General features: G+C 38.9%; 1 protein-coding gene across 2 annotated transcripts; it reads right to left on the bottom strand.

Moving 5' to 3' along the window:
• Positions 1-2792: 2792 nt before the first annotated feature.
• On the bottom strand, positions 2793-26283 carry HESX1 (HESX homeobox 1). Of its 2 annotated transcripts, XM_060021477.1 has the most exons (5): positions 25031-26283; positions 4739-5018; positions 4021-4220; positions 3630-3731; positions 2793-3533 (listed from the first exon to the last, which is right to left on the bottom strand). In XM_060021477.1, exons 2-5 carry the CDS (start codon positions 4893-4895, stop codon positions 3435-3437), a joined length of 558 nt encoding a protein of 185 aa, XP_059877460.1. In that variant the 5' UTR covers positions 4896-5018; positions 25031-26283; the 3' UTR covers positions 2793-3434. The 2 variants fall into 2 exon arrangements, with proteins under 2 accessions (XP_059877460.1, XP_059877461.1); XM_060021478.1 differs by lacking the exon at positions 4739-5018 and having other exon boundaries at positions 25031-26281.
• Between the last annotated feature and the right edge of the window lie 87 nt (positions 26284-26370).

The raw sequence follows: 26370 nt of genomic DNA on the forward strand, positions 1-26370 counted from the left end.
TGCCATTACGGGAGACCAAATAACCTTATTTAGGCAGTCGACAGATAATAGAGACGCTCCAGGTATTAGCCTGACTGCATTAGTTTGATTTGTTACTACTGTTCACCTTGTCCTAGGCATTAATGGAGACAAAGGCTTGGAATTACTTGCAGCAGAGTTAAGCTGTGGATTAGAGAGAGCCTTCGTGTTTTGAGGGAAAGATAATTTTATCTGGGGTTTCCATTTCCATTTTCATCTTGCTTGATTTTTCCTCAAAGCTGAAGTCCAGTTTTTCCCTTGAATATCATCATATTCTCTCCAATTTACTAGCAATTTTAATTGTTAAAGAGAGTTACTGACCCATTATTTCCTTTAACAAGATCAGCCTTTTATCTTTTAGGTTTTTGGAAATGATTTTAGGGGAAATACACTAGTGATTTTGTATATTATCTTACTTCTTGAATATTCTTACATATTATGAACTCACTTCACAATATTTAATAATATTGTTATCAGTATCTGAAAATATAAAAGGATATGCATATTACATTCATAGTTACTTCTTTAATATTACAAATTCTATATTTAATTTTTTCTGACTTCTAAATGTTACTTGTTCTAGTTATAGATGCATAATTTCTATTATTAATGATTTCAGTTATAAATACATAACTGGTTATAAACACTATTTCAATTATACACAAAATTGAATTTTAGAATCACATAAATCAGTTATATTAAGCTGTCACTGGAAAATAATGAGATAATGATATTCTAGAGTTACTACATTTCTCTCCTCACCAGACTTTTTATAGATATGGTAAGTTTGTATAATTAAAAAATAGTTTAGGGGGCTTCCCTGGTGGCGCAGTGGTTGAGAGTCTGCCTGCCGATGCAGGGGACACGGGTTCGTGCCCCGGTCCAGGAAGATCCCACATGCCACGGAGCAGCTAGGCCCGTGAGCCATGGCCGCTGAGCCTGCACGTCTGGAGCCTGTGCTCCGCAACGGGAGAGGCCACAACAGTGAGAGGCCTGTGTACCGCAAAAAAAAAAAAAAAAAAAAAATAGTTTAGGGACTTCCTGGCAGTCCAGTGGTTAAGACTCCACACTTCTACTGCAAGGGGTACATGTTCGATCCCTGGTGGGGGAACTGAGATTCCGCATGCCGTGCAGTGTGGCCAAAAAAAAAAAAAAGTTTAATTGCACTTCTAGTTGTTGATCAATGTTTGTGATGCTGTTTCATTTTTTTCTAAAGTCTGTAATTTTATACAGAATCCTCATACTTCTCACATTTGGGGGTTAGGTTTAATTTTAGATAAATTCTAGATAACCTATGATTACTCTTTGAAAAATCTCAATTTGTGAAAAGTACTAGTTCAAAAATACTTGAATATTAACATTGTGAAATCGTTAGTTATACACAGGACTTGCTAAGCCAAGCAAACATTAAGATGGAGACAGAGCTATATCTCCGAAACTGCAAGATGTTAGAAAGATGCACAGAATGTCAAGTCTGATGACATTATAAAAAATAACAACAGCAAAAACAACAAACATATACACATGTGTGTATATACATGTATAGATATATATGTGCTTTTATACACAGAAAGATCTACAAAAATGTTTAATGATGGTTATCTGTGAAGGATGAGATTTGAGGGAGGTTTTACTCTACTTCTATAATGCTTGAATTGTTTACAGTATGTAAACATGACCTTTGGGATTAAAATAAATGGCTATTTGAAAAAGCTTACCCGTCGCATGATCCTTTCCCCTCAAACCCACTCCTGGTGACTTCTAGTCCTCCACCTTAATATGATTTCATAGGAACCTACGAAGAGCAAAGAAAGCTCTTGGTGGATAAATTGTGACTAATATATTTTATAAATAGTGCTTTGAATTTTATAATATTACTGAAAGCAGCTCTTTATGTTAGAAAAAGTGGCCCCACAGGGTGACAGCACAGACTTCTTGGAAAACATTTAATGCTTCTGCTCTTCCAGTTACTTCCCTGCTGCCCTTCTCTTCCTCCTCTCTCTCCATCTCAGCAATAGTGAAACAGGATAAGCACAGCTTACTGCTGACCAGCTGTTGGGACACAGAGCTCTCTACCCCAAATTGTTCTCAGAAAATGATTTTTTAAAAGCTCTAAAATCTGAGTCATGGTACTTTTCCTCAGCAATAAGATACAAACTCCTCTAGTCTTTTCCATGCAATTAAAAAATGAAAGAAAAAAATATATAATGGGCAGAGACTCAATAATTCAACAAGAATTAGTCTACTCTGGTCATTACCGGAAGAGAAAAGAAGGGCAGAGGAATAGGAAGGAAAAAAAGGCAAGCAAGGGAGAATTCAATCCAAATGGGCAAACTTGAAATACAGCTTCCAGGAAACAAAGTCAGCGTTCTCCAGCTCATATCAAAAAGAACACCCACTTTGGCCTTCCGTTAATTAACTGGAAAATAAATACCCAGATCTCCAGTGGCAGGACTCCCTTGTGACGCATCTTATCTTATTCCTGTCTTTAACTGGCAGGTACAGTGGCAAATGCAAAGAAAATACAGTTTGGGCCCAGAAAGTGCCCTGATTATTTCCAGTGACAATGTCAGAACATATACAAAAGGCAGGAGAGTTATCTTACCTCCTCAGTCAACATATATATTACTTGTAACAAAATATACAGGTGATTGGAAATCACTAAACTGGAAATAGATACAAGCCAGATGATCATTCTTACTTTGATGAATGCAAGTAAAGCACAACATTAAGTGGACTAGAAAAACATTTTAAAATTTGCATTTATTTGTAGCTCAGTTCTTTTGTGCAATGCAATACTAATGGCATGAATAAGACAACTCATGATTTTACATCTCTACTTTGGCAATAATAACTTTGCTTTAAAAAAAAACAACTTGAAACTGGAATGCTATACGGATTTGTATTGATATATGGTGAGAAATTCTCACTGCTTTCTGCCAGAAATCAAAAGGAACAAAAGATTCACGAATAAATCACACTAATATATTTAAGTATAATGTTTCAAAATGCAGTTGAAGGAAACTTATTGAAACAAATCACACCTTTGTGCCATTCTTCAGATTATTTGACTTGAATTATTTTGTAAATGGAATCCATTTGTGGAGTCAATTAGTCATGAGTTTACTGATTTTAGCAAACTAATTTATTAGATTAAATTTGCTCACAAAAAATAGCTGGCTTTTTCTGAAAATGTTTATTAAAATATTAGGAAAGGCCTTTATTGTAACTAAAAGTGCCCAAGTATAATAGGTACCGTGTTATAATAGTAATTATTTACAATATATTTTCAGAAAAAAAAGACAATACTCAGATTAAACACAGAAACGAAAACATCACATTTTTAACACTTGATATCCCCATTGATTCTTTATATTCCACAATTGGAAGATAATTCCCCATGTTTAGTTTTCTATCTATTCCAGGAGATCTGTGTTGAAATTTTTTTTGGCCATGAGAAACTGTGATTCTCTATGGGATCTTTTCAGCTTTGCACGCCGATTTTGGAACCAGATCTAAAATTAAGGAAAAAGAAAACAGATCTGAGAAATGTTATTTTATTATTCTTAACATTTTAATTACCACGAGTAATAACTAAATTAAAAAATTACCTGGATTCTGTCTTCCTCTAGGTTCAATTTTCGAGCTAAGTCTTCTCTGATATCAATGCCAGGATAGCAGTTTACTCTAAAGACATTTTCCAACACTTCAATCTAAGAATAAGGAAACAGTTATTTAAAGTGTTGATCTTTGGTATGTTATCATAAAATAGACTTTAATTTGTATAGCAACATAATTGCATTTAAATCTTGGGCAATTAATCTGTATGCCTTTTTAAAAAAAATTACTATCCAGAAACTGTTAAAGAGAGAGAGATAGAGACAGTCTATTGTTTCATTAATAAGGATTCTAAACTGAGATCCCAAGGTGGATAGGCTTTTGCCCAACAGGGTGTCAGTTAAAGCCTTTGTATTACGATCGTTGGTTGAAAAAACTTCCTACCTGGTTTTGAGTAAAAGCGGTTCTGGGTCTTCGGCCTCTATACCAACTCAACTCTCTTTTCAAAGAAAGTCTTTCTGAGGGTGAAAAGTAATCTTCATATTTCAAAACACTTTCTTCCGGCACTGAGTGATCCACAGTACAAGGTAATGAGATCCCATTAGGAAGACTCGGGACATGTAGACATAGGTTAATCTCTTTCCCTAAAAACAGAAAAATAAATCCCACCTTAGATGTCCAATTCTATATTCCACAAAGTTCTATAAGAAGTAATTTCAGGAACTTGTCTTTAATTTTCCTAGTAGAATTTTCTGGGTTTCACAGAACTGACCTTTCATCGACCAAAATCCAAAAAGCAAACAAAAATGAAAACCCTGCCTTGCTGATAGAGGACATATTTTGGCCTCTGAATGTCATTTAATTTTCAGTGAAAAGAGATTTAGAATATCTGATATGGCAAATACACCCAGAGATCTTCTGAAGAAAATGAAGGTTCTTGGCATTTCCTGTGGGTGAACTTCATATCCACTTGGATCTAAGGCCGATGTTCTTTTTATTTCCCATAGGACTCAGCTGGAGGCATTAAAAGTGCTAGATTCTTCAATTATGTAATTGGATGAAATTGCAGTTTTTCTCTAAGTCTATGTAGTACGAAAAAAAGGTCAAATTAAACATTGCAAACTAATTAACAAAGAATTTTAAAAATTAAGTTGTGGCGTACCTGAAGAGCCGCAGGTGTCTGCCCAGGGCCTGTGGGGTTTCATTGATGGAACACAGTCTTTCTTCTGGTCCAGTCCTAAGATGCTCTCAATTGAAAAGGAGCAGGGCAGGGGTTTGCTTTTCCCAAGCCGAGCACCTTCTTGAAGGCTGGGAGACATCCTCGTGTGGGCTGCACAGAGCTATAGTTCTGGCCTCTCCACTCCTCCCTGGCTGGCTCTGCCCCACGTGTACCGGGCTGAACCTTCCTGCAGTTCACCTTATGGCTCCGCTGACGATGGGGGCTGGATTTAGAACGTCACTAATTAAAATCCCGTCTTAGAAAGTTTTAGCATGTCAATGAACACTGGCCCAGCCAGCAGCTCCAGGAGTTAATTGTTTATTTGTTTGCAAGTAATTAGCAACTAATGGTTACACCAGGGGGGCCACGTACAGGGACAAAAAGTGTTATCTCTCCTAAGCAGAACACAGACTTAACTTTCTCGAAAAGAAGTGATGCACAGACTAACACTCCTCTTTTATTTGAAATCATTAATGTATAAAATCATGCTTTTTATTCTGAAGTTTATACTTTCATGAACTCCAGTTACCTAATACAGGCAAGAAAGGAGAGCAGTCAAGTAATAAATAATCTAATTTAAGTGAATTTTCTTCCAAAGAAATTGGAAAAAATAATAATCCCTTAATGCTATTATAGTAATTCTGATGAAAAGGCCTGTTTTTCACATGCATATGTAATAGTGAATGTTGTCAATGAAAACACAATAGTATTTGGAGTGCAGCATACTGGAAAAGGTTGGCAATGTTATTAACACTGAGTTTAATTGTCTTCCAAGTGCCTCGATTAATTCATAAGGAACAGTTGCACCAAGTATTTTAAATAATTAATGAGCTAATTCTCTTCTTTCATCTTTTCTTTTAAATGAGAGAGATACAAGTTTATATGAAGATTCATATGTAACCGCCTCCAAGCAACTAAAAAGTATGACTATTGAAACTAAAGGAAGAATTTCTCTCCCAACATAGTTGTTTCAAAGAAAAAAAAACAGTTTATCTTTTAAAGAAAAATTTCTCTCTGTTGATATTTTGAGGGACTGGAGGGTTTTCATGAGGACAATAAGGTTTGTGAAAAATAACCAAGAACAGAATATTTTAATGTCATCATCCTAAGAAAACATGAAATTAAAAGAGAAACACACCTGCTAATTGGGAAGATTCTGAAGTGGCCACTTCCTACCAAAGTTGTGACACTTTTAGTTCTTGTACTCTCCTGCTCCTCTTCTTCCAATACCTTCTTGATGATAAATTTAACTGCTCAGCTTTATCCAGCATTTAAACAACTATTAGGCTTTTCTTGTGGGAAGAGGAAAAGTAGTCTGTGTCATAGAGGAAACAGCCTCTACAGGACTGAGCTCAACTTCATCAGATTTTGCCCTATCATGATGTCACTTCCTATCACAATGTCATAAATACCAAGCTAAATTCCTCCTTACACTAGCTCTAGAGTGAATAAAGGATCCACACACAAAGCATCAACAGGCACACAAGATAGATTTATAAATATACAAGTAAAGCCATCCTGACAATGAATAAACTAGTAAAACATTTATACCTTGTGGAGGTTTTGCCTGTAGTGTCTTGGGAGGTAGACTGTGCAATGGTGAGGGTGACCTTACTCTGGGAAGACTTGGAGGAAGAGATTGATTCAGAACCTCCCAGATTCCTTTCTCTCCTTTGAAACATTCATGCATTCATGCATTCATCCCGCAGTTGGGTGAACATCTACTGAGTACCAGAAAAAACAGAATAGGATCCTTGCCTTCATGTGCCCATGAAGCTCACAGCGGGCGTGGGAGTGGGGAGACAGGCAACAAACAATAATTGTAGATAAGTAAATAATCTCGTACATTAACTAGGGATGAGAATGGAAAAAGAGAAAAGGTAAGTCAGGTAAGGGAGGTGGAAGGAGGCCTCACTGAGACCTTCAACCCCACAGATTAGTGTTCTAGAGGCACAAGTTTCAAGGATGCCACAACACAGGCTGAAGCAACTCCAGTCCCTAATTTCTTCTTTACGAACACAAACATTGCAATATTTTTATTTCTCCTGAGTTGATTTTATCTGGACTTACTTATAACATTTTATATATGGATGAGTAGATGGAAATAAAAGATAGCAAAGAATTTCTTTTAAAATGTGGAGGAAATGTTTTCTCATATACTCATATAATGAATTTTTATATAGCACTTAACCTGTGCCAGATACCATTCTAGGTGCTAGAGATTAGTGATAAACAAAACAAGGTAATTTTAGAGAGTGATAAACTCAGTGAAAGGAATAAACAAGGTGATGGTGATAAAACATAACAGGGGTAGGGGTGGAATGGGAAGAGGGTCTTTAAGTATTGATGGTCAGGGAGGCCTCTCTAAGGAGGCGACATTTTAGCTGAAGCTGAGGATGAGAGAAAGCTAGCATGCCAGGATCTTGAGAAAAAGCATTCCAGTCAGAAGGAACAGCAAGTACAAAGGTCTTGCAGCTGAAAAGCATTGGAATATTTGAGGAAGAAAAGGGCAGTTAGCCAGAGAGAAGTGAGTGGTACCAGATGCTATTGTTTAGAGAGCCAGGCCTGGCTGGATAAGAGATGCCTTTATAAAGACCATTGTAAGGAGTTCAAGAGCAAAGGGAACCCACGGTAGGGTTTTAAGTTGGGACTAATATGATAGTCTGAGCTGTTTTTACTCACAACACTTCTGACACCAAATGTGTATGGGTTTTTCCACACCGAGCAATTCTCCAGTTCTCTGCAGACATCAACAGGGTGTCCTACAATTCAATTCTGACACTAACTACCTGGAGCTAGTACAGACCCCACAGGTTAAGGGCTCAGTCCCACGAGACTGCCCCCACTCTAGAAACTAGTTTGCAAGTCCCAAGTTGCCACGTGTACTTCTGACCAACCGACTGTACATCTGGGGTTCCCACGACCCACTTCTCAGGTTCAATTATTTGCTAGAATGGCTCACAGAACTCAGGAAGGCATGTTGCTTATGTTTACTAGTTTATTATAAAGAATACAACTCGGAAACAGTCAAACGGAAGAGATGTATAGGGCAAGGTACGGGGGAAAGGTCAGAGAGCTTCCATGCCCTCTCTGGGCACACCACCCTCCCAGTGAACACCATTTCAATGTGTTCGCCACCCTGGAAGCTCTCTGAACCCTGGCCTTTAGGGGTTTTTATGGAAGTTTCATTGCATAGGCAAGACTGAATAAATCATTGGCTATTGGTGATTGATCTCAATCTCCAGCCCCTCTCCCCTCCCCTGAGGTTAGGAGGTGGGGCTGAAAATTACAAGCCTCTAATCTAGGTTTGGTCTTTCTGGCAACCAGCCCCCACCTTGAAGCTATCTAGAACCCACCAAGAGTCATGTCATTAGAATAAAAGATGCTCCTATCACTCTTATTACTCAAGAAATTCCAAGAAATTTAGTAGCTGTGTGCCTGGAACTTGGGACAAAGGCCAAATATATTTCTTTTTATTATATCATAGATAGGACTTATGGTTTTAAAACCCCACCCTGGCTGCTACGTAGAAAGAGACTGAAGAGTGATGAATGTAACCAGGAAGATCAGTTGGGAGTTGTTTATTCAATACCTTTTTACTGAGCATATACTAATGCCAGGCATTGTTCTAGGTATGATGAAAACAGAGATAGCTGTCTGGGGCAAGAGATGAAGGCTAATAGTGGATTTGGGGAGAGATACAATTCTTCAGGAGGTTGTGGGAGACTGAGTAATTGAATAATTAGTACCAATTCTTCAATCCCCATAATATACTATACAGCCACCCCCTTGCTGTGGCCTCATAGTGGATATAGTGTACTTCCCACTCCTTAGCTTTAGGCTTGTCTATGTGACTTGCTTCAGCCAATGGGAAGTGATGTGAGCAGAAGCTTGAAATGTGCCAGCATGACTGGTTTTCCCTCCTGAGCTTCTGATATCACCATGTGGTCATCCCTGGGGTAGCTGCTGCCCCTCAGCCTGAGTCCCAGAATGAACACACAGATCCCAACCCATCCTGCGGCCTGCAGTCAAGTAGGCCAAGCCCAGGCAAACTCAGCCAAACACCAACTGACCTACAGTACTGTGAGTGAGAAAAATAAATATTCGTTGTTTAAGCCATTGAGATTTTTGAAGTTATTTGACACATAGCATTGTGGAGGAAATAGCTCATCCATTCAGGGAGAGAAAAACACATCCTGCTGATGGACTGGTGGAAATGAAGGAAAGAGAGGCATTAAGGATGACTGTTTTTTGGCTTGAGCAAATATAGTGTCATTTACTGCGGTGTGAAAGCCTGGATTAGGAGAGGAAAGGTTTGGCAAGAAGTGAAGAGTTCAAGTTTGGATAGCAAGTAGGCTACTGGGTTTATGAGTATGAGCTCCGGGCTGAATCTCTCAAGTTTGTGCATTACAAGCATAAATCATAGGTATTAAAGCCATTAAAATCTAGAGGTTTGCATGAGATCACCAGTGAATGGACCTAGATACAAGGAGGATCTTAGGACCAAGTCTGAGGTATTCCAACATTTGGAAATTGGAGAAGATGTGCTGGAGAAGGAACTAGAGAAGGAAACAGCTAGTAAGGCAAGAGAAAAATCTGGAGATACAGTAATTGACCCAAGAGAGGAAAAAGGATCAAGGAGAAAGATGGCTACAATAGCATCTCAAGTGGTCTTCCTGATCTCCTTCCCATCCTTGATCTCCTATGGCTTTCTATCAACACAGTAAACAGCCAGAGGGATCATTTAAAAACAAGTCAGTTCAGGGAATTCTCTGTCTGTCCAGTGGTTAGGACTCCGTGCTGCCACTGCAGGGGGCACGGGTTCAATCCCTGGTTGCCTGGTTGGGAATAAGATCCTGCAAGCCGTGCAGTGTGGCAGAAAAAAAAAAAGTCAGTTCATATCATAACTCTGCTCAAAAAATGGCTTCCCATCTCAGTAAAAGTCAGTCTTTATAGTGTCCTACAGGCTCTGACATGATTTGCCAGCCCCCCTTCCCTATCTGATCTTACCTCTTATTACATCTCCCATGCTCACTTTGTTCCAGCTACACTGGACCTCTTCCTGAAAACACAGGCACAATCCTGCTTCAGGAGTTTACACTGGTTGTTCTCACTACCTAGAATGTTCTTCCTTCACATATCCTCATGGACTACTCTGTTACCTCCTTCAAGTATTTCCTCAAATATCATTTTCTCAATAAGGCTTACTCTTCCTGCCCCTTTAAAAATTTCAACCTCTCTTTCAGGATTCCTGAGGCCCTCTGCCCTGCTCCAATTTTTGTTAAAAGCATTTACTACCTTTTGACTTTTTATATATCCTTTTTTGTTGTTGTTTTGATTTTGTTGTTTTTTTTTTTGTGCCAGCACAGCGTAGCGTGCGGGATCTAAATTCCCTGATCAGGAGTCGAACCCATGTCCCCTGCAGTGGAAGCATGGAGGCTTAACCACTGGACTGCCAGGGAAGTCCCTTATATATCTGTTTATTATGTTTATTGTTTACTGCCTGTTTCCTATCTCTAGAATTTTTGTCTGTTCTGTTCATTCTAGCATCCAAAACAGTACTCGGCTCATACTAGATGAAAGAATAAATGAATGGTCAGCTGTGTCAATACTGCTGAGAGGCTGAGTGAAAATATACTAGGTTTGTTAACAAGGGGGTTACTGTCAACCTTGGCAAACTGGAGGGTAAAGAAAAAAGCCAGACTTGAAGTAAACTGGAGAGTGAATGGGATATTTCTGTTCTAGCAATATGCTGGACCATATTCCTTGAAAGACCCTTCAACTACAAAACAATTAGATCCTGGGTAAAAAATACCTTCAAATACATTGCTGAGATCCCCATAAGTAAGGGAAATTTTGTTTGTTCACCAAACAAAACAATAAAAACCCAACAACCAAGAAATGAAATCAGAACTGGGAGCAGTGATCAGTAAGCAAATGATAAATACGAGGTAACCCACACGGGAAAAATCCTTAGCATCACTGAAACCAGGATTCTAATCCTCAGGCTAGCGGTAGACGGGGGCGGGGGGGCACCGAACTGAACTCTCTTACTTCAGGCCACTTCAGTAATGGTTCCTGGCAAAAGCAGACCAAATTCTCTCTGGAAGAAAGCCTCCCTAATTTAGGTCCACAGGATTCCCACAGATTAAAAGTAAGCAAATATAACCTCACAATCAAAGATTGGCAAGCACATGAGGCCAGCTACCATGACATGTGTAGAGGCCAACATGGAGAGGAACTGAGGTTTCCTGTCAATAGTCAACACCAACTTGCCAGCTATGTGAATGAGTCACTTGGGAAGTGAATCCTCTGGCCCTACTCAAGTCTTCACATGACTGAAGTCCCAAATGACACCTGATCACAATATTAACAGAGACTCCAAGACAGGACTGGGTATCCAAGTCACTCCTGAATTCCTGACATAGAGAAACTGTGAGAGGTATTAAATGAATACTACTTTTTTAAACCACTAAGCTTTGGGTGATTTATACAGCACTAGATAATTTATCTAAAAAGCTCCTCATAAAAAAAACTGGGCACAGGGAACTCTACTCAATACTCTGTAAATGGCATATAAGGGAAAAGAATCTAAAAAAAAAAAAAAAGTGGATATAGGTATATGTATAACTGACTCACTTTGCTGTACCGCACAAACTAACACAACATTGTAAATCAACTATACTCCAAAAAAAAAAACTGGGAAGGGAGAACCTGTAGGTAGACTGGTCAAGAAAAAAAGATAGAACACAAATTACCAATATTGGGAATAAAGAGGTGATATCACTACAGAAATTGCAGACATTAAAAAGATAAAAGAATATAATGAACAACTTTATATCAGTAAATTCAACAACTTACATGAAATAGGCAAGTATCTCGAAAAATATATTACCAAAACTGAGACAACATGAAATAGAAAACATGCCTAGTTCTATATCTATTAAAGAAACTGACTTGGTTATCAAATTCTTTCCCACAAAGAAAACTTCAGGCCCAGATAACTTCACTGGTGAAGTTTATCAAACATTTAAAGAAAATCTTGGGACTTCCCTGGTGGCGCAGTGGTTGAGAATCCACCTGCCAACGCAGGGGACACTGGTTCGATCCCTGGTCTGAGAAGATCCCACGTGCTGTGGAGAAACTAAGCCCGTGCGCCACAGCTACCGAGCCTGTGCTCTAGAGCCCCTGAGCCACAACTGCTGAGCCCATGTGCCACAACTACTGAAGCCCGCGCGCCTGGAGCCTATGCTCCGCAACAAGAGAAGCCACCACAATGAGAAGCCGGCGCACCGCAAAAAAGAGCAGTCCCCGCTTGCCACCACTACAGAAAGCCCACACGCAGCAACAAAGACCCAACACAGCCAAAAATAAATAAATAAATTTATTAAAAAAATTTTTTTTTTCAGCAAATTAGGATTAGAAGTAACTTTCTCAATCTGATAAAGGGCATCTATAGAAATAATCGGTTAACATACTATTTAGTGGTGAAAAATTGAATGTTTTCTCCCTAAGATAAGGAACAAAGCAAGGATGGTCACTTTCACCATTTCTATTGAACACCAGTGCAATAAAGAAAGAAAAAGAAATAAAGATTATATAGATCAGAAAGGAAGAAGTAAAGGGTCTCTTTTCACAGATGACATGATTGTTTACAATAGAAAACTTTTAAGAATCTACAAAAGCTACTAAAACTAATAAGTGAATTTAGCGAAGTCATACTATAAAGGTAAATATACAAAAATCAATTTAATCCCATACATTAGCAGCAAACAAACATATACTTATGCTATGATCTAGCAATTCCATTCCTAGAAAAATGAAAACAGGTCCACAAAAAGACTTGCATGAGAATATTCACAGAAGCTCTACTGATAATAGCCCAAACTGGCAACTAGGTGTCTATCAGCAGGAATGCAGATAAACTATGGTATAATACAACAGTAGAATACAACTCAACAATATAAAGGTATTGATATATAGTATCAATATATGGAAAAACACTGATGAATTTCAAAAGCATTTCAAAAACATTATAAGTCAAAGAAGCCTTATACAAAAGAATACGTGAAGTTTGATTTACTGATGTGATGTTCCAGAACAGACAAAACTAGTTTATATTGAAAAAATCAGAATTTGGAGTTGGAGGCAGAGAATGAATGGGAAGAAGAATCAGGAAACATGGGGGGGTGATGGTAATGTTCTATATTTTGCTAGGTTTTGGATTACACAGATGTATTCACTTGTCAATAATTATTAATACTCTAAGATTTATGCACTTCACTGTATGTAAAATTTTATCTGTTGAAGCATAAACGAGTGCTGAACTATAGTTAATGATACACATGCTAAAGAGTTTAGGGGAGAAGTATATTGATGTCTGTAACTTTAAAATGCATAAAAAATAAAATAGATTGGTGGATGGATAGATATGTGGTAATAATTAAACATTATTCTATAATTGTAAACAAATAGAACTTCTAGTCCCATAAAATGAGAGACATGTTCTGTGTTTGCACTATCCAATATGGTAGCCACTAGCCACATGTGGCTAATGAGCACTTGAAAAGTGGCTAGTGCAAGTGCTGGTGCAATTAAATTTTAAATTTAATTCTCCTGTAATTTATTTACATTTACGTAGCCACTTGTGGCCAGTGGCTACTATATTGAACAGCACAGACAGAGAATATTGCCATCACCGCAGAAAGTTCTGTTGGACAACGCTGGTCTAGAAGTACAGAACAATGTTGAAAATAGTGATGATGAAAACAGACATACTTGTTTTGTTCCTGACATGAGAATACTGTTTCACCACTAATATAATGTCTACTGTTGGTTTCTAATAAGTGCTGTTTATCTAGAGTAATGTTATAATGAATACAAACACAAAATATCTGTAGTGATTTATAGCTTTTAAAGCATTTTTAGTGTATTTGTGCTTAATCCTTTAATAAATCCTCCACTATTTGGTAGCTGAGAAAACAAACTGAGAGTTCAGTTGTAATTTGCAGAAGTCACCAAATAGCAGCGGGCTGACTTTTCCATCTCCAAATTCCCTGTTCTATTGATTTTATCAATTAATGGCCACTGTAACATCTTCACCAATGATCTCATGATATAAACATCAAAGTGTACTGATCCATTAAGAAAAAGGTTGTGAACCTAATTGGGAAAAGAACTTGAAAAAGAATAGATACATGTATATGTATAACTGAATCACTTTGTTGTACAACTGAAGCTAACACAACGTTGTTAATCAACTATACTCCAATATAAAATAAAAAGTTAAAAAGAAAGAAAAAGGTTGTGAAATCTTGCTTATGATCAATCCTCAATATCTTTCAACAATTATTTTGAGATGAGAAATAAAAGCCTGACACATTGACACTGAAGAGACTTTAGGAATTGTAAAATTGGACAGCCTATATTTAAAACATCTACATGTTCAAGGTGAAGTAAAAGTTGAGAGGTTTATGTTTTATTTTGCTTTAGTAACTTGTAAATCAACTCAGGCTTTGCTAACATTTATTTTCTAATTATGTATTTCTATTAAGTCCCAAATCATTAACTATCAGGAAAAATGCCCAATGTGTTAGGTGTTTTGGCAGAGATTTTTAAAATCCAGTCATAGCATAATAAGAAATAAAATCAGCCTGTGAGCATAATAAGAAAGAAATGCAATAAGCAAAGCTTTAATGACATTTGCCCCTTACTTCTGCACAGGAATTACACTGTTCTATTTGAGACCCTCAGTATTTTTAAATATTAAAATGTGTTTTCTAAAATAAAATACTTTATTTTTTACTATTACACATACAGTATCTCCTAGAGCAACGCTAAAGCAGACATTCAATAAATATTTGTTGAATGAGTGAATAAACGGATGGATGGATAGATGGATGGATGGATGGGACTAGGAAGAGGTGACATTTGTAAGCTGGACAGGCAATGTAAATTCTGTGTGTTTACTACTGTTGTCATTGCTTTTTAATGTGTAAAAGTAGTCCCAGTTTTCTATGAACTACTTATGTATGACTCCAGGGTAATCCACAAATTAGACATTATGACATTCTGAAATTATAATTAAATAAAAAGTGAGATGGGGGATTCATTTTTAAAATCTGAGCTTAAAATTTAAAAATCCTGAGGCACAATTCATATCTGTGACACTCTGTCATTCCTCAGGCCCTCCTCAGCCATCATTGTAACTTGAGACACATGGTATATTTCCCAGTGGCTACAAGGTTCAGGAGAGTTGGGACTATTTCACACACTTCTGTCTCTCCCAGCACGGCTCACAGTGCCCATCAAACAGGAGATATTAAATAAAGACTTGTAGAATAAGTTCACTCTATTTATAACATTTAGAAAACATTTTAGGCTTTGCTCTTCTCAACCTCAAGAGTATAGTTTCATATTTTTACACTTTCAAATCAGTCAAAATTGTTTTCAGTGTAGTGCCTTGCATACATCAAGCCCTTGATTTTAAAAATTTGATGTAAAATCATCTAAAACTCTGATACATTTCTATTTTTAAAAAAATTCATTTAATACTATGGTACATAGAGTAAAATATGATAGTCCCTTTCAATTCTACCCCATTTTTACTCTCCAACCCACTGGCCACCATTAACAGTTTAGTGCTGCTCCTTCCTGTCTTTTTAGAATGCCTTGACATAAAGAGGTAGATGCATGCACACACGTTTTCATCCACATGGAGTCAGACACACATACTATTCTGCAATGTGGTTCCCCCACACTGACAAGACATGACATCAGCACACACAGCTCTACCTCATTCTTCAACAGCTGCTTGGTGCTACATCAAGTGGAAGAACCATAATTCATTGAACTATACCCCTGATAATGGCACTTACGTTTGTCTCCAATTTTTTAAACTATAACAAACAATGACTACCTTGTTAGCACATACGCAGGAGTATTTCCATGAAAAAGTTTCTTTGAAGAATATATTATTTCTTTATCACCCAAAAATAAACCAGAATTTATTATGAAAAAAAAGAATATATTATTTTTTCGCTGGATTCTGCCATATTTCCTTCTAAGAAATCTTTACCAATGAACACTCCCACCCAATCTAGCCCTTGTCTTTATGTTCTCCCCAGATTGACAGTGGGAACAAGAAAACTCAGGGCTAGGTTAAATTAGACTCAGGATTTCCCCAGACTCAATAATCAAAGATAAAATAGTTTAGGATTTAAGGCTCCCAGGGGCTCAGGCCTACACGTTAGTGCCATTTAATCTAATCATTGTAGATTAAATGAGAGTTGTCAGTTAACCTGAGAACCTGATTGTTATTTATAACATTGTTTCTGGAGGATAAATGTCATGGTTCTTATCAACTTAAAAACAACCTTTTGAATCACAACAAACATTTATTAAACTCCAGCATATATCAGGGATGTACTAGGTAACCAGGGATGAAATGATTTCTGCCCTCAAGAAACTCATGATCAAGAAGGTAGTCATTAATATTAATTTTGTTCAGTGTGATAATGAGATTATGGTTATATTTTTTTAAATGCCCTTCTAAAAGATATTCTACTTAAGTATATACAGGTGAAATTTCAGAATTTGAAATTTTAGGTTTCTGGGTTTTGGTTGAAAATACTTCAGGAGGGCTTGCTTCCCTGGTGGCACAGTGATTAAGAATCCGCCTGCCGGGCTTCCCTGGTGGCACAGTGGTTGAGAATTTGCCTGCCAATGCAGGGGACACAGGTTCAAGCCCTGGTCTGGGAGGATCCCACATGCTGTGGAGCAACTGGGCCCGTGAGCCACAACTACTGAGCCTGTGCGTCTGGAGCCTGCGCTCCGCAACGAAAGGCCGCGATAGTGAGAGGCTCGTGCACTGCAATGAAGAGCGGCCCCCGCTTGCCACAACTGGAGAAAGCCCTTGCACAGAAACAAAGACCCAACACAGCAAAAATAAATAAATAAACTCCTACCCCCAACATCTAAAAAAAAAATCCGCCTGCCAATGCAGGGGACACGGGTTGGAGCCCTGGTCCGGGAAGATCCCACATGCCGCGGAGCAACTAAGCCCATGCGCCACAACTACTGAGTCTGCGCTCTAGAGCCCGTGAGCCACAACTACTGAGCACACACAACACAACTACTGAAGCCTGCGTGCCTAGAGCCCGTGCTCCGCAGCAAGGGAAGCCACCGCAATGAGAAGCCCGCGCACCGCAACGAAGAGTAGCCCCTGCTCGCCACAACTAGAGAAAGCCTGCACACAGCAAAAAAGACCCAATGCAGCCAAAATAAATAAATTAAATAAATAAATTAAAAAAAATTTTATATTATAAAAAAAAAAAAGAAATGAAAATACTTCAGGAAAACCCAGAAAGAAAACAAAGGTAATTGAAGCAAGTGTTGCAAAATGTTGATAAGTGCTGCATTGGACTGATGGGTATATGTGGATTCATTGTCTCTAATGAATAGAAATATAGTAATGTGGGTTCATTATTTTCTCTACTTTTGTAAGTATAAATAACAAAATTCTCTCATTCTTCTAGGAACACCAATCAATAAATACAAAATTTCAATATAAGAATATAATAAAGATGTGTGCACAAGAGGCTATGGGAGCAGAAAAGGGCCCAGATCACTTGAGTGAGACTGAGAAGGGCTGAGGAGTGGTAAGAGCCCAACTCTGGTGTCATACTACTTCGGTCCAAATTCCAGCACTGTGCCTTTTTTTAACTATGTGACCTTGGGCATGTAACTTAGCCTCTCTGTGCTTCAGTTTCCTCTATAATTAAATGGGGATAATTATAGTACCTAATTGAGGATGAAATGAGATAATACTTGCAAAGCCCTTGAAGTAACACCTGACACATAGTAAACATTATGTAAACTGCTTGCTATCATTTATTACCATTATCAATGTTACTATGAAGGCTTTTCAGAGACGTCTTCAGGTAGAGATGTTTCAAGAAAAGGTCAGAGAAAAGCAACGTAATGAAGGCCAGTCAGGTATAGGGGTGTGTGTGTGTGTGTGTGTGTGTGTGTGTGTGTGTGTGTGTGTGTGTGTGTGTGTGTGTGTGTGTGTCTGTTGAGGGGAGTAAGAGGGAGAAGGTGAACCTGATTCCCATATTTCTAGCTTACGTGACCAAATGGATAATGACATCATTAACAGAGGGAACAGAGATGAAGGAGAGTTTACCACTTGAAAACTGTATTTCTAATCATATAAACAAATGACAAAGTATTTAGCAAACTGAATTACCTCAGAATTAAAATATAGTTCCCAGATTGAGAAAGTAAAAAACTGATGAAAAATTGGCAGCATGCAAGTTAAATGATAAAGATTCTAAAAATACTTTAGGGGATTTTATCTGGAATAGTAAACATTATTGTTATACAGCTCACATATATAACCTAAATAAATGAGTTCATTTTAGTACTAGAAGATAACTGGAAATAACATTTCAGAAATCTAGCAACTCAGATATTAGTGGAATTGCCTTAAAATAAATACATATTTCTAAAAGGTTATAATCAAATAAGGCAGGTGTCGTGGTTACCACTGGATCCTTTCACATAAGTACTACCTGAGAATTCTCGGCAGTGTTTGGGTCCCCATTAAAGCAGATATATGTATGGGGGGCAGGGCAGAAAAGAGCAAAAATCATCTCTGGAATATTTTACTTTGAGTACCCTGAGGTCATACCCCTCTCCAGGAACTACGCTTTCTTCCTGCCAACAGCCGTGACATCTATTTACTTAATAATTTCTCTTTAAAATCTGAAAAAACTTTAAGGGAAAAATAAACAATTTAGCAACATATCATGTCATTGGTCTATTCATGAATATATCTATGCACCAATTTTCATTTTAATATTTAATGTTTTCTATTTAATTTTGAAAGAATCTTAAACTTTCAGAAAAGTTGCAAGTATAGTACAAAAAACTTTTCTCTCCAACAATTTGAGAGTAGTTGCTGACATCATGCTCCATCACCCCTAAATACTTTAGTGTGTTTTCCTGCAAACAAGGACATTCACCTAAATAATCACAATAAAATCATCAAAGTCAGGAAGTTAACACTGATACATCACTACCACCTAATCACCAAACCCAATTCAAATTTCACGATTGTCCCAAATAACATCCTTTACAGTGAAAGGATCCAGTTCAGAATTACAAACTGCCATCAATTGTGTTACTTTAGTCTCATCCACTCAGCAACAGATCCTCTAGTATTTCTTTGACTTTCATGACCTGGACACTTTTGAACATTACAGTCAGTTACTTTGTAGAAAGTCCTTCATTTAGGGTTTGTCTGAGGTTTCCTCATGATTAGATTCAGGTTAAGCATCTTTGGCAGGATGACACAAAAGTGATGTTGTGTTCTCATTTCCTAGCAGGTAGCACATAATTTTGATTTGTCTCATTACTGGTGATTTTAACTTTGAGCATTTGATTAAGATGGCATCTGCCAGGTTTTCCCACTATAAAGTTACTCTTTTCACCTTTATAATGTAGTATTTTTTTGGCGAGGTATTTTAAGCCTATGTAAATATTTAGCGAGGTATTTTAAGCCTATGTAAATATTTTGTTCCTCAACAAACTTTCTATTTATTCACTTCTTTATATCAGCAGGGACTCATGGTTTCCTATTTTATTTATTTATTTATTTATTTATTTATTTATCTTTGGTTGTGTTGGGTCTTCGTTGCTGCGCGCGGGCTTTCTCTAGTTGCGGTGAGCAGGGGCTACTCTTCATTGCATTGCGTGGGCTGCTCATTGTGGTGGCTTCTCTTGTCGCGGAGCACGGGCTCTAGGCATGCGGGTTTCAGTAGTTGTGGCTCGCAGGGTCTAGAGCGCAGGCTCGGTAGTTGTGGCGCATGGGCTTAGTTGCTCTGCGGCATGTGGGATCTTCCTGGACCAGGGCTCCAACCCGTGTCCCCTGCCTTGGCAGGCGGAGTCTTTTTTTTTTTTTTTTTTGCGGTACGCGGGCCTCTCACTGTTGTGGCCTCTCCCGTTGCCGAGAACACGCTCCAGACGCGCAGGCTCAGCGGCCATGGCTCACGGGCCCAGCCGCTTCGCGGCATGTGGGATCTTCCCGGACCGGGGCACGAACCCGTGTCCCCTGCATCGGCAGGCGGATGGACTCTCAACCACTGCGCCACCAAGGAAGCCCGACCGGCGGATTCTTAACCAATGCGCCACTGGAGAAGTCTCTCCTATTTTATTTAATGAGTTAGAATCTCATTATTTATTGTGACGTTGAAATGTCCCCTGATTTGGCTAATGGGATCCCCCTTCAAGCTGACTTCTGTGTTCTTTTGACACATCAGTTTTGAGCACTTTCTACTTTCTAGCACAACAAGATGTCTCAGGCACATCTTGTTCTTTTCTTGCTCTAGCCCTTGTGTCAGCCATTTCTCCAAGGAGCCCTAGTTCTTTTTAACGGAGAATGGGGTTTGGAAGCCAAGATATGGACTCAGATGTGCATTCATTGTTATTGGGGCATCTCTGCTCACAAGCCTTCTCGATGAAAAAGCTAAGAAACACATGCAGGTATGTGACATATACGCACTTTACATCCAGTTTACTCCTATACATTTATTGAAATCTGTGAGTTCACATACACACCTCTAATTCCAGTCTCATACCAGAGGATTCATTCTAAATTTTCCCCCTTTCCATATTTGTAATTCCCTTCTCTGACAGTGAGAAATCTGGCTTCCCTTATCCTCAATATATTTACCTATTGCATCTATCCCCCTGTGTAACCAAACTGCCATTGCTACCACTCCTTCCCCGCAAAGATGCCCTAATTCCTCACTTGAGCTCTGATGCCTCGTCCCAGGCTGCCCTACTTCATGGAAGCCTTCCTTACTGCACTAGAGTACCAATAACCTAACCTAGGTGCACAAAAGCCCTTCTTTCCCTGCTTGGGTTCTGACACCGCACACCCAAGCACTCTGTGTGGATACCTTCTTCACCCCACTGGGACTCTGAGACCCTGCACTAGGCTGCCCTTCTTCATGGATATTCTCCATACCCCTTGTGTTCTGAAGTCCTGCAGCAGGCTTCCAACCTGAACAAAAGCCCTCCTCATCATGCTTGGACTCCGAAACAGCCCTCTCAGGCACCCTCACCCCACATTTGCTCCAACATCCTGCTGCTTGGGGGCTGCCCCTCCAACCAAAATGCTGTTTTTACCCACCTTGTGCTCTGACGCCCCCCTATGTAGATGAGGGGGCTCACCTTGCATGGGCTCTGGCACCCCACACCAGGGTGCCCCTTTGTGAGGACGCCCTCCTCGCCCCTGCTGGCTCCAACACCCCGTTCTGAGCCCCCCATGCCTACCCACCCTGCATAGACTCCTACTTTATTTAGCCACACCTAATGGCTTTAGGGCTGAATTATTCAGAAAGGGAAGAGAAAAAAACATACAGCTGTTTTTACAAGAAATCATTGTCTTCTGTTATTAAGACTTTACTTTTGACCCTGTATATAGAACATGACTTAGCTAAATCACTCATGTAAGTTTTCCTTTAAACCAATACATCTCATAAAGTATTGAGTTTACTTAAGACAATGTTAATTTGCCCACGATTTATGATATCTCATATCACTAATTTATACAGTTTCTCCAACATTTGTTTCAAATCACAACCTCAGTTAAAGATGTTTTTGGGACTTCCCTGGTGGTCCCATGGGTAAGACTCTGTGCTCCCAATGCAGGGGCCCCGGGTTCGATCCCTGGTAGGGGAACTAGATCCCACATGCACACTGCAACTAAGAGTCCGCATGCCACAACTAAGAGTCCGCATATCGCATCTAAGAAGCCCGCATGTTGCAACTAAGAAGCCCACATGCCACAACTGAAAAAAGATCCCACGTGCCACAACTAAGACCCGGCACAGCCAAAAACAAATAATATTAAAAAAATAAATGAAGGTGTTTTTATCCAAAATCCTCACACCTTTCCTGCCACCCTGATCTCTATGCAATTCTCAAAATAGCCAGCCACTCCTGCCTTAGGGATTAGGGCGTCTGCCAGGTTGTTCCTCTCCCGGAACACCTTCTCCTCAGATGTCCCCATTGCTCACTCCAGTGACTCAAGTTTTTGTTCAGATGTCACCTTCTCAATGAAGTCTACTCTGACAAGCTTATTTAAAATTGCAACTGCCCCTCATCCCATTTTCCCTGCTGCTTTCCATAGCGCTCCCCACTTTCTAATATACTACTGATATACTTCTAATACTACATATTATGTTTATTTTTCATTGTCTCTCTTCCTACCATCTCCACTAAACGGTAGCTCCGCAAAGGCAGAGATTTCGAATATTTTGTTCATTACCTAATAAATATTTGTTGAATGACGACAGCCATTTCCTGAGGTAGTTTGAATCCTAAAACTAAATTCAGAGCACCACCTAGTGTTCTTAGAAGGATGTCCTGATTAACTCTGAGACTTCTCTGCATCAGCCATGATATAAACAGTACTGGTTTAATCAATTCTCTGTAACTGTTTTTTCACTGCCCTCTGTGGTTCCATAGAAAGTAAAATGATTTCAGTGATTAACCTGTCATGGGACTTATTGGTTTCTCTAAGAGCAATCTCTTCTCCGCTGACTTGCCTATTGCTCCCCAGAACTTCTGGGAAGTAGGAATGTCTTGAAGATCTTATATCTTTTAATCTGAGGGCATCTCCCCTCCCCACACTGCCAAAAACCAAAAACCAGAAACAGGGTAATAGCCTTTGCTGGTTTGGTACCTACACCATTTCTCCAGAATATCACAATATATATATATTGATTAAAAATTTTTTGATTTGACCACAAAAGCCCCTAGATCAAAGTGATAAAACACTAGCAAGGGTAACGGTAATATTATTTAAAATAGTATCAGGATTCTCTAAGACAATGAGGACAATCTTCTGATTTAGAAAATATTGGCTTCTTTAGTTATGATAAAGAGGGAGAAATGAAGAAAATGAAAGCTGCCTTAAAAGCACTGAAACATTTAATATTGGTAAATCATGAAGGGAACACTTAGCTGATTTTTACTGGATGCTTATTGGGCCCAGCACTATTCTGAAAGCTCATTAATCATCTTCCCGACTCTATCATGTAGGTTCTCTATATTAAGCCCCATTTTTTAGATGACGAAATGGAGACACAGAGAAGTTAAGTAACTTGACTCAAGTCACAGAACTAGTAAAGAGTGAGGCCAGGATTCAAAACCAGCTAGGCTGGCTCCACAGTCCATGTCCATGAGCTCACGCCCATGTATTTATTCACCTCCCAACAGAAACAGGAATGATGCTGCTTGGTTTCACAGTTCTTGGCTTGGTCAAAGAAATTAGTTTACAATGTCCTCATCTTCCAAAAATGAATCAAGGCAACCATAAAAGAAACAGGCATATACAATTATCCTAGAAATAAAGTTTCATTCTTTTCACAGTCAAGAAAGTAGAAGCTGTGGAATTTGCCTTTCCAAGGATTTATGTTTTAGCCACAAATTTGCAATCTAAGGATGCTGTGGCAAAGAGCAAAAGCAACATTAATATTAAGGTCAAAGACTAGAGGGTGGTTTGCAATGGGCACAATGAAGAATCAGTTGGTCCTGGCTGCCCACCCACCTCTTTTGGAACACACTCCTCAGAACTTTTGATTCTACCCCCCAATTGCCCAAAGCTTCTCCCCACTCGACCACTGGTTCAAATGTTTTAGAGTCGATGGAATGACTCAGGTTCCCAAAATATCAATTAATATACTCATTTCTTGAATTTGGTTCATCTCAGCTGAATGCTAAGAAAACAGCTGAATTATCTGTTAAAGTGAGTCTCATTAAGGAGTGATTTATTAGGTAACATCTAGAATTATTTGCATTATATATTATACTCTCAAAATGAGCATGAATTACCCCAGAATTTCAGATTGATGGAGTCTTTCAGGGGATGTTTGTAAGTGGGAAGATTCCCAAGCTCTCTAGGTGATTCTGGAAATGGTGCCCCTCTCACCATCCTCAGCTGGAACCAAAGACTCTTTCCTAAATATTTACTTGACCCTTTAAATTTTCTAAAATACAAGGTTATTTGGTAAAGGGAAATGGTTATTTTCCATTTTGGATAGAGTTTTTCAACATGTGGTTTGAGGATGACCTGCTTTGGATTCACCTGGGAGAGTCCCAGTCCTACCTCTGACCTACTGCATCAGAATCTTCAGCTGGGCTCAGTAATCCACATTCTAACAACCTCCCCCAGATGACTTTTATGTGTGCATAAGTCTGGTAACCACTAACCTAAGGGGATAATTTTAAAAGGTAAAGCACCAGTGTCATTTGGGTTGTTGGATTCTTTCCTATTATATACCGCAGACCAGAACTTCAAGAGGTATCATGTAAAAACTTAATTATAAGAAGATCAAATATAATTTTAGGAGACTAATAATTAACAAATCTACTTACAAGACTGTATGTCTTTTTGTTGTAAATTATATTGTGAAACGTCTCAATGAATTCTTTGGTGGATGTTGTTTAAAGCTGCCTTGCCTTCCATAAAATTAACCTGCTAGCCAGTTTTTACTATGCTACCCACACAAGGCTCCAGTAAACCTTGAAGCATTCTCTGAACAAGCCTCATTTCCTGTATAAAAGGAACCGAGTTTGGTCAACTATACAGAACTTAGGCTGATTAAACTTAAACTGGTTATCAAAGGAGACTGCAATTCTGCAGTTTTAGAGGTGTTTTAAAATAGGAAATACAATCGTTTTTCTGGTTGAGCAGAGTGAACAGTAGCCTAAAGCTAGAGGATCCAAATGGAAAGCCTTTTAAGATTCTTTCTAGCTTTATAATTTGACTAAACTGCCTCTCCACCCAATTGAACGTGAAGTTGTTTTTGTTTGCTTTGTTTTTTAATCAGCTGAGCCAGGCAAGAATTCCTTGCCTCTCTCTGATAATATAATAGCCTCTTGAGAATCCTTGCACAGTTTAGGTGCACGTAACATACAAAAAAGGAAACCATTTAACTTGATGATAATACCCCACCCAGATAATTCAGATACCTAAGATAATTTTTCATTAGAATTATTTAGTTTGGCCAAGTTAACTGGCCGAACCCCTTCAGCTGCACCATATAACTCTTCTTCACTTTGTTTTCACGTATCATTTACTCCTGATTCTTATCAATTGTCACTAACTTTCTTCTTCTTCACTTACAATCTAATTACAGTTCAACCAAGAATGTTACTTACCCTGAAAGTCTTCCTTCTTTATAGCCAGGTTGCATGCCACTGTGCTGATAGACGAGAAATGTCGAAGGCCAGAGTTGTATTGCTGAGATCTGTATGATGCCGGGTACATCCAAGCAGCTGGGAACCAGTAACACTCTAAGAACTGACTCCAAACCACCTTTCAAAAACTAAAGATCTCTTCTACAGGGTGACTAGTTGATAAACAATCTAAGGGGAGAGCTCTTATTGAAAGTTTATTGAAATCTAAGGATTATTCTGTGAAACTATACTGCAAGTCTACCTGGTAAAACTTTAAAAACTTGATTCTATTTGCCCTTCAAGAGATCATGGTAAAATCTAGTATTTGAGTTTAAAATAAGTAACTTCCATTCCCGTTACTGTATTTGGATTTGTTCCACTGTACCTGGATTTATTCCAATTTATCTGTGGAATCGGGCAACTAATAATTTTTATTCAGCATTTCTTATACTTCTTGAATGAAAATGGGATGGATTGGTGGGATTAATGGCTATTTAGAAGACACTAGTGATTCTGCCATTTTCTCTGTATAATGATTCTTCTCTAAGGAATGTGGACATATAGAGATGGACAAAAGAGGCAGAAGTTCTAATCCAGACCGAGTTCTAGAAGTAGAGCTTCACTTTTCTTTCCTGTAAAAAAAGTTAGAGGCTGAAGAAGCTATTTAAAGATTCTTCCAAAACTTTAACAGAAATGCTAATCAGTTACCAGCATAATAAATCAGTGCACCCTGACTTTAAAAAGATGTTTTGTGATTTATAGGAAATATGGAAGTCTGAATTGTGGCATGTCAGTCTCTCAAGGCCAGGTAAGAACTGACGAATTGGCAGCAAAGTCATGTTTTTAACTGAATATACTGATATGCAAGTGCTCAGAAAAAAATCTTACGGAGACTACTGTCCACGAATTTACCTAAAAGCCAAGTTAACGACACAACTGATCGCTCAGATCTGAGTTAGCCAGCACCATTTTGCTGGAGAGGGGAAACTGGACGCTTCAGGCAGGTTTGGGAAGGTTATAATCTGAGGAAACTAAAGAAGGCGCCAGCAGGGAGGTCTCCTTCATGGTCTCTGACGAAAAACGTTGCGGGAGTAGTCAAACCGCCCCAAATTCCCCAGTGCTGTCCTCACTCGAGGCTCTGGTTCCAGGAGACGTACGCCTTGCTGGGGGAAGACTGTCCCCTACGATTTACAACCAAACGCGCGGAAGCACGGCTGGCGCCCGAGGGGCGCAGTAAAACCCACCTCCGCCGCCTCGGAGGCCCAAGCTCGCAATCAAGCCCCGAGCAGTGAAGGAACCTCCGGGCCAGCCCCGTCGCGGTG

Source organism: Delphinus delphis, chromosome 10, assembly GCF_949987515.2.
Source record: "Delphinus delphis chromosome 10, mDelDel1.2, whole genome shotgun sequence".
Classification (NCBI taxonomy): domain Eukaryota; kingdom Metazoa; phylum Chordata; class Mammalia; order Artiodactyla; family Delphinidae; genus Delphinus; species Delphinus delphis.

Bases quoted from the DNA above. Each gene is read 5' to 3' on its own strand.
- HESX1 (XM_060021477.1), bottom strand. From the start codon at position 4,895: ATGTCTCCCAGCCTTCAAGAAGGTGCTCGGCTTGGGAAAAGCAAACCC. The intron at 4,221-4,738 runs GTACGCCACAAC...TTCTGTTTTTAG, and splicing joins AGACACCTGCGGCTCTTCAG to GGAAAGAGATTAACCTATGT. The intron at 3,534-3,629 runs GTAATTTTTTAA...CCTTAATTTTAG, and splicing joins TAGAGGAAGACAGAATCCAG to ATCTGGTTCCAAAATCGGCG.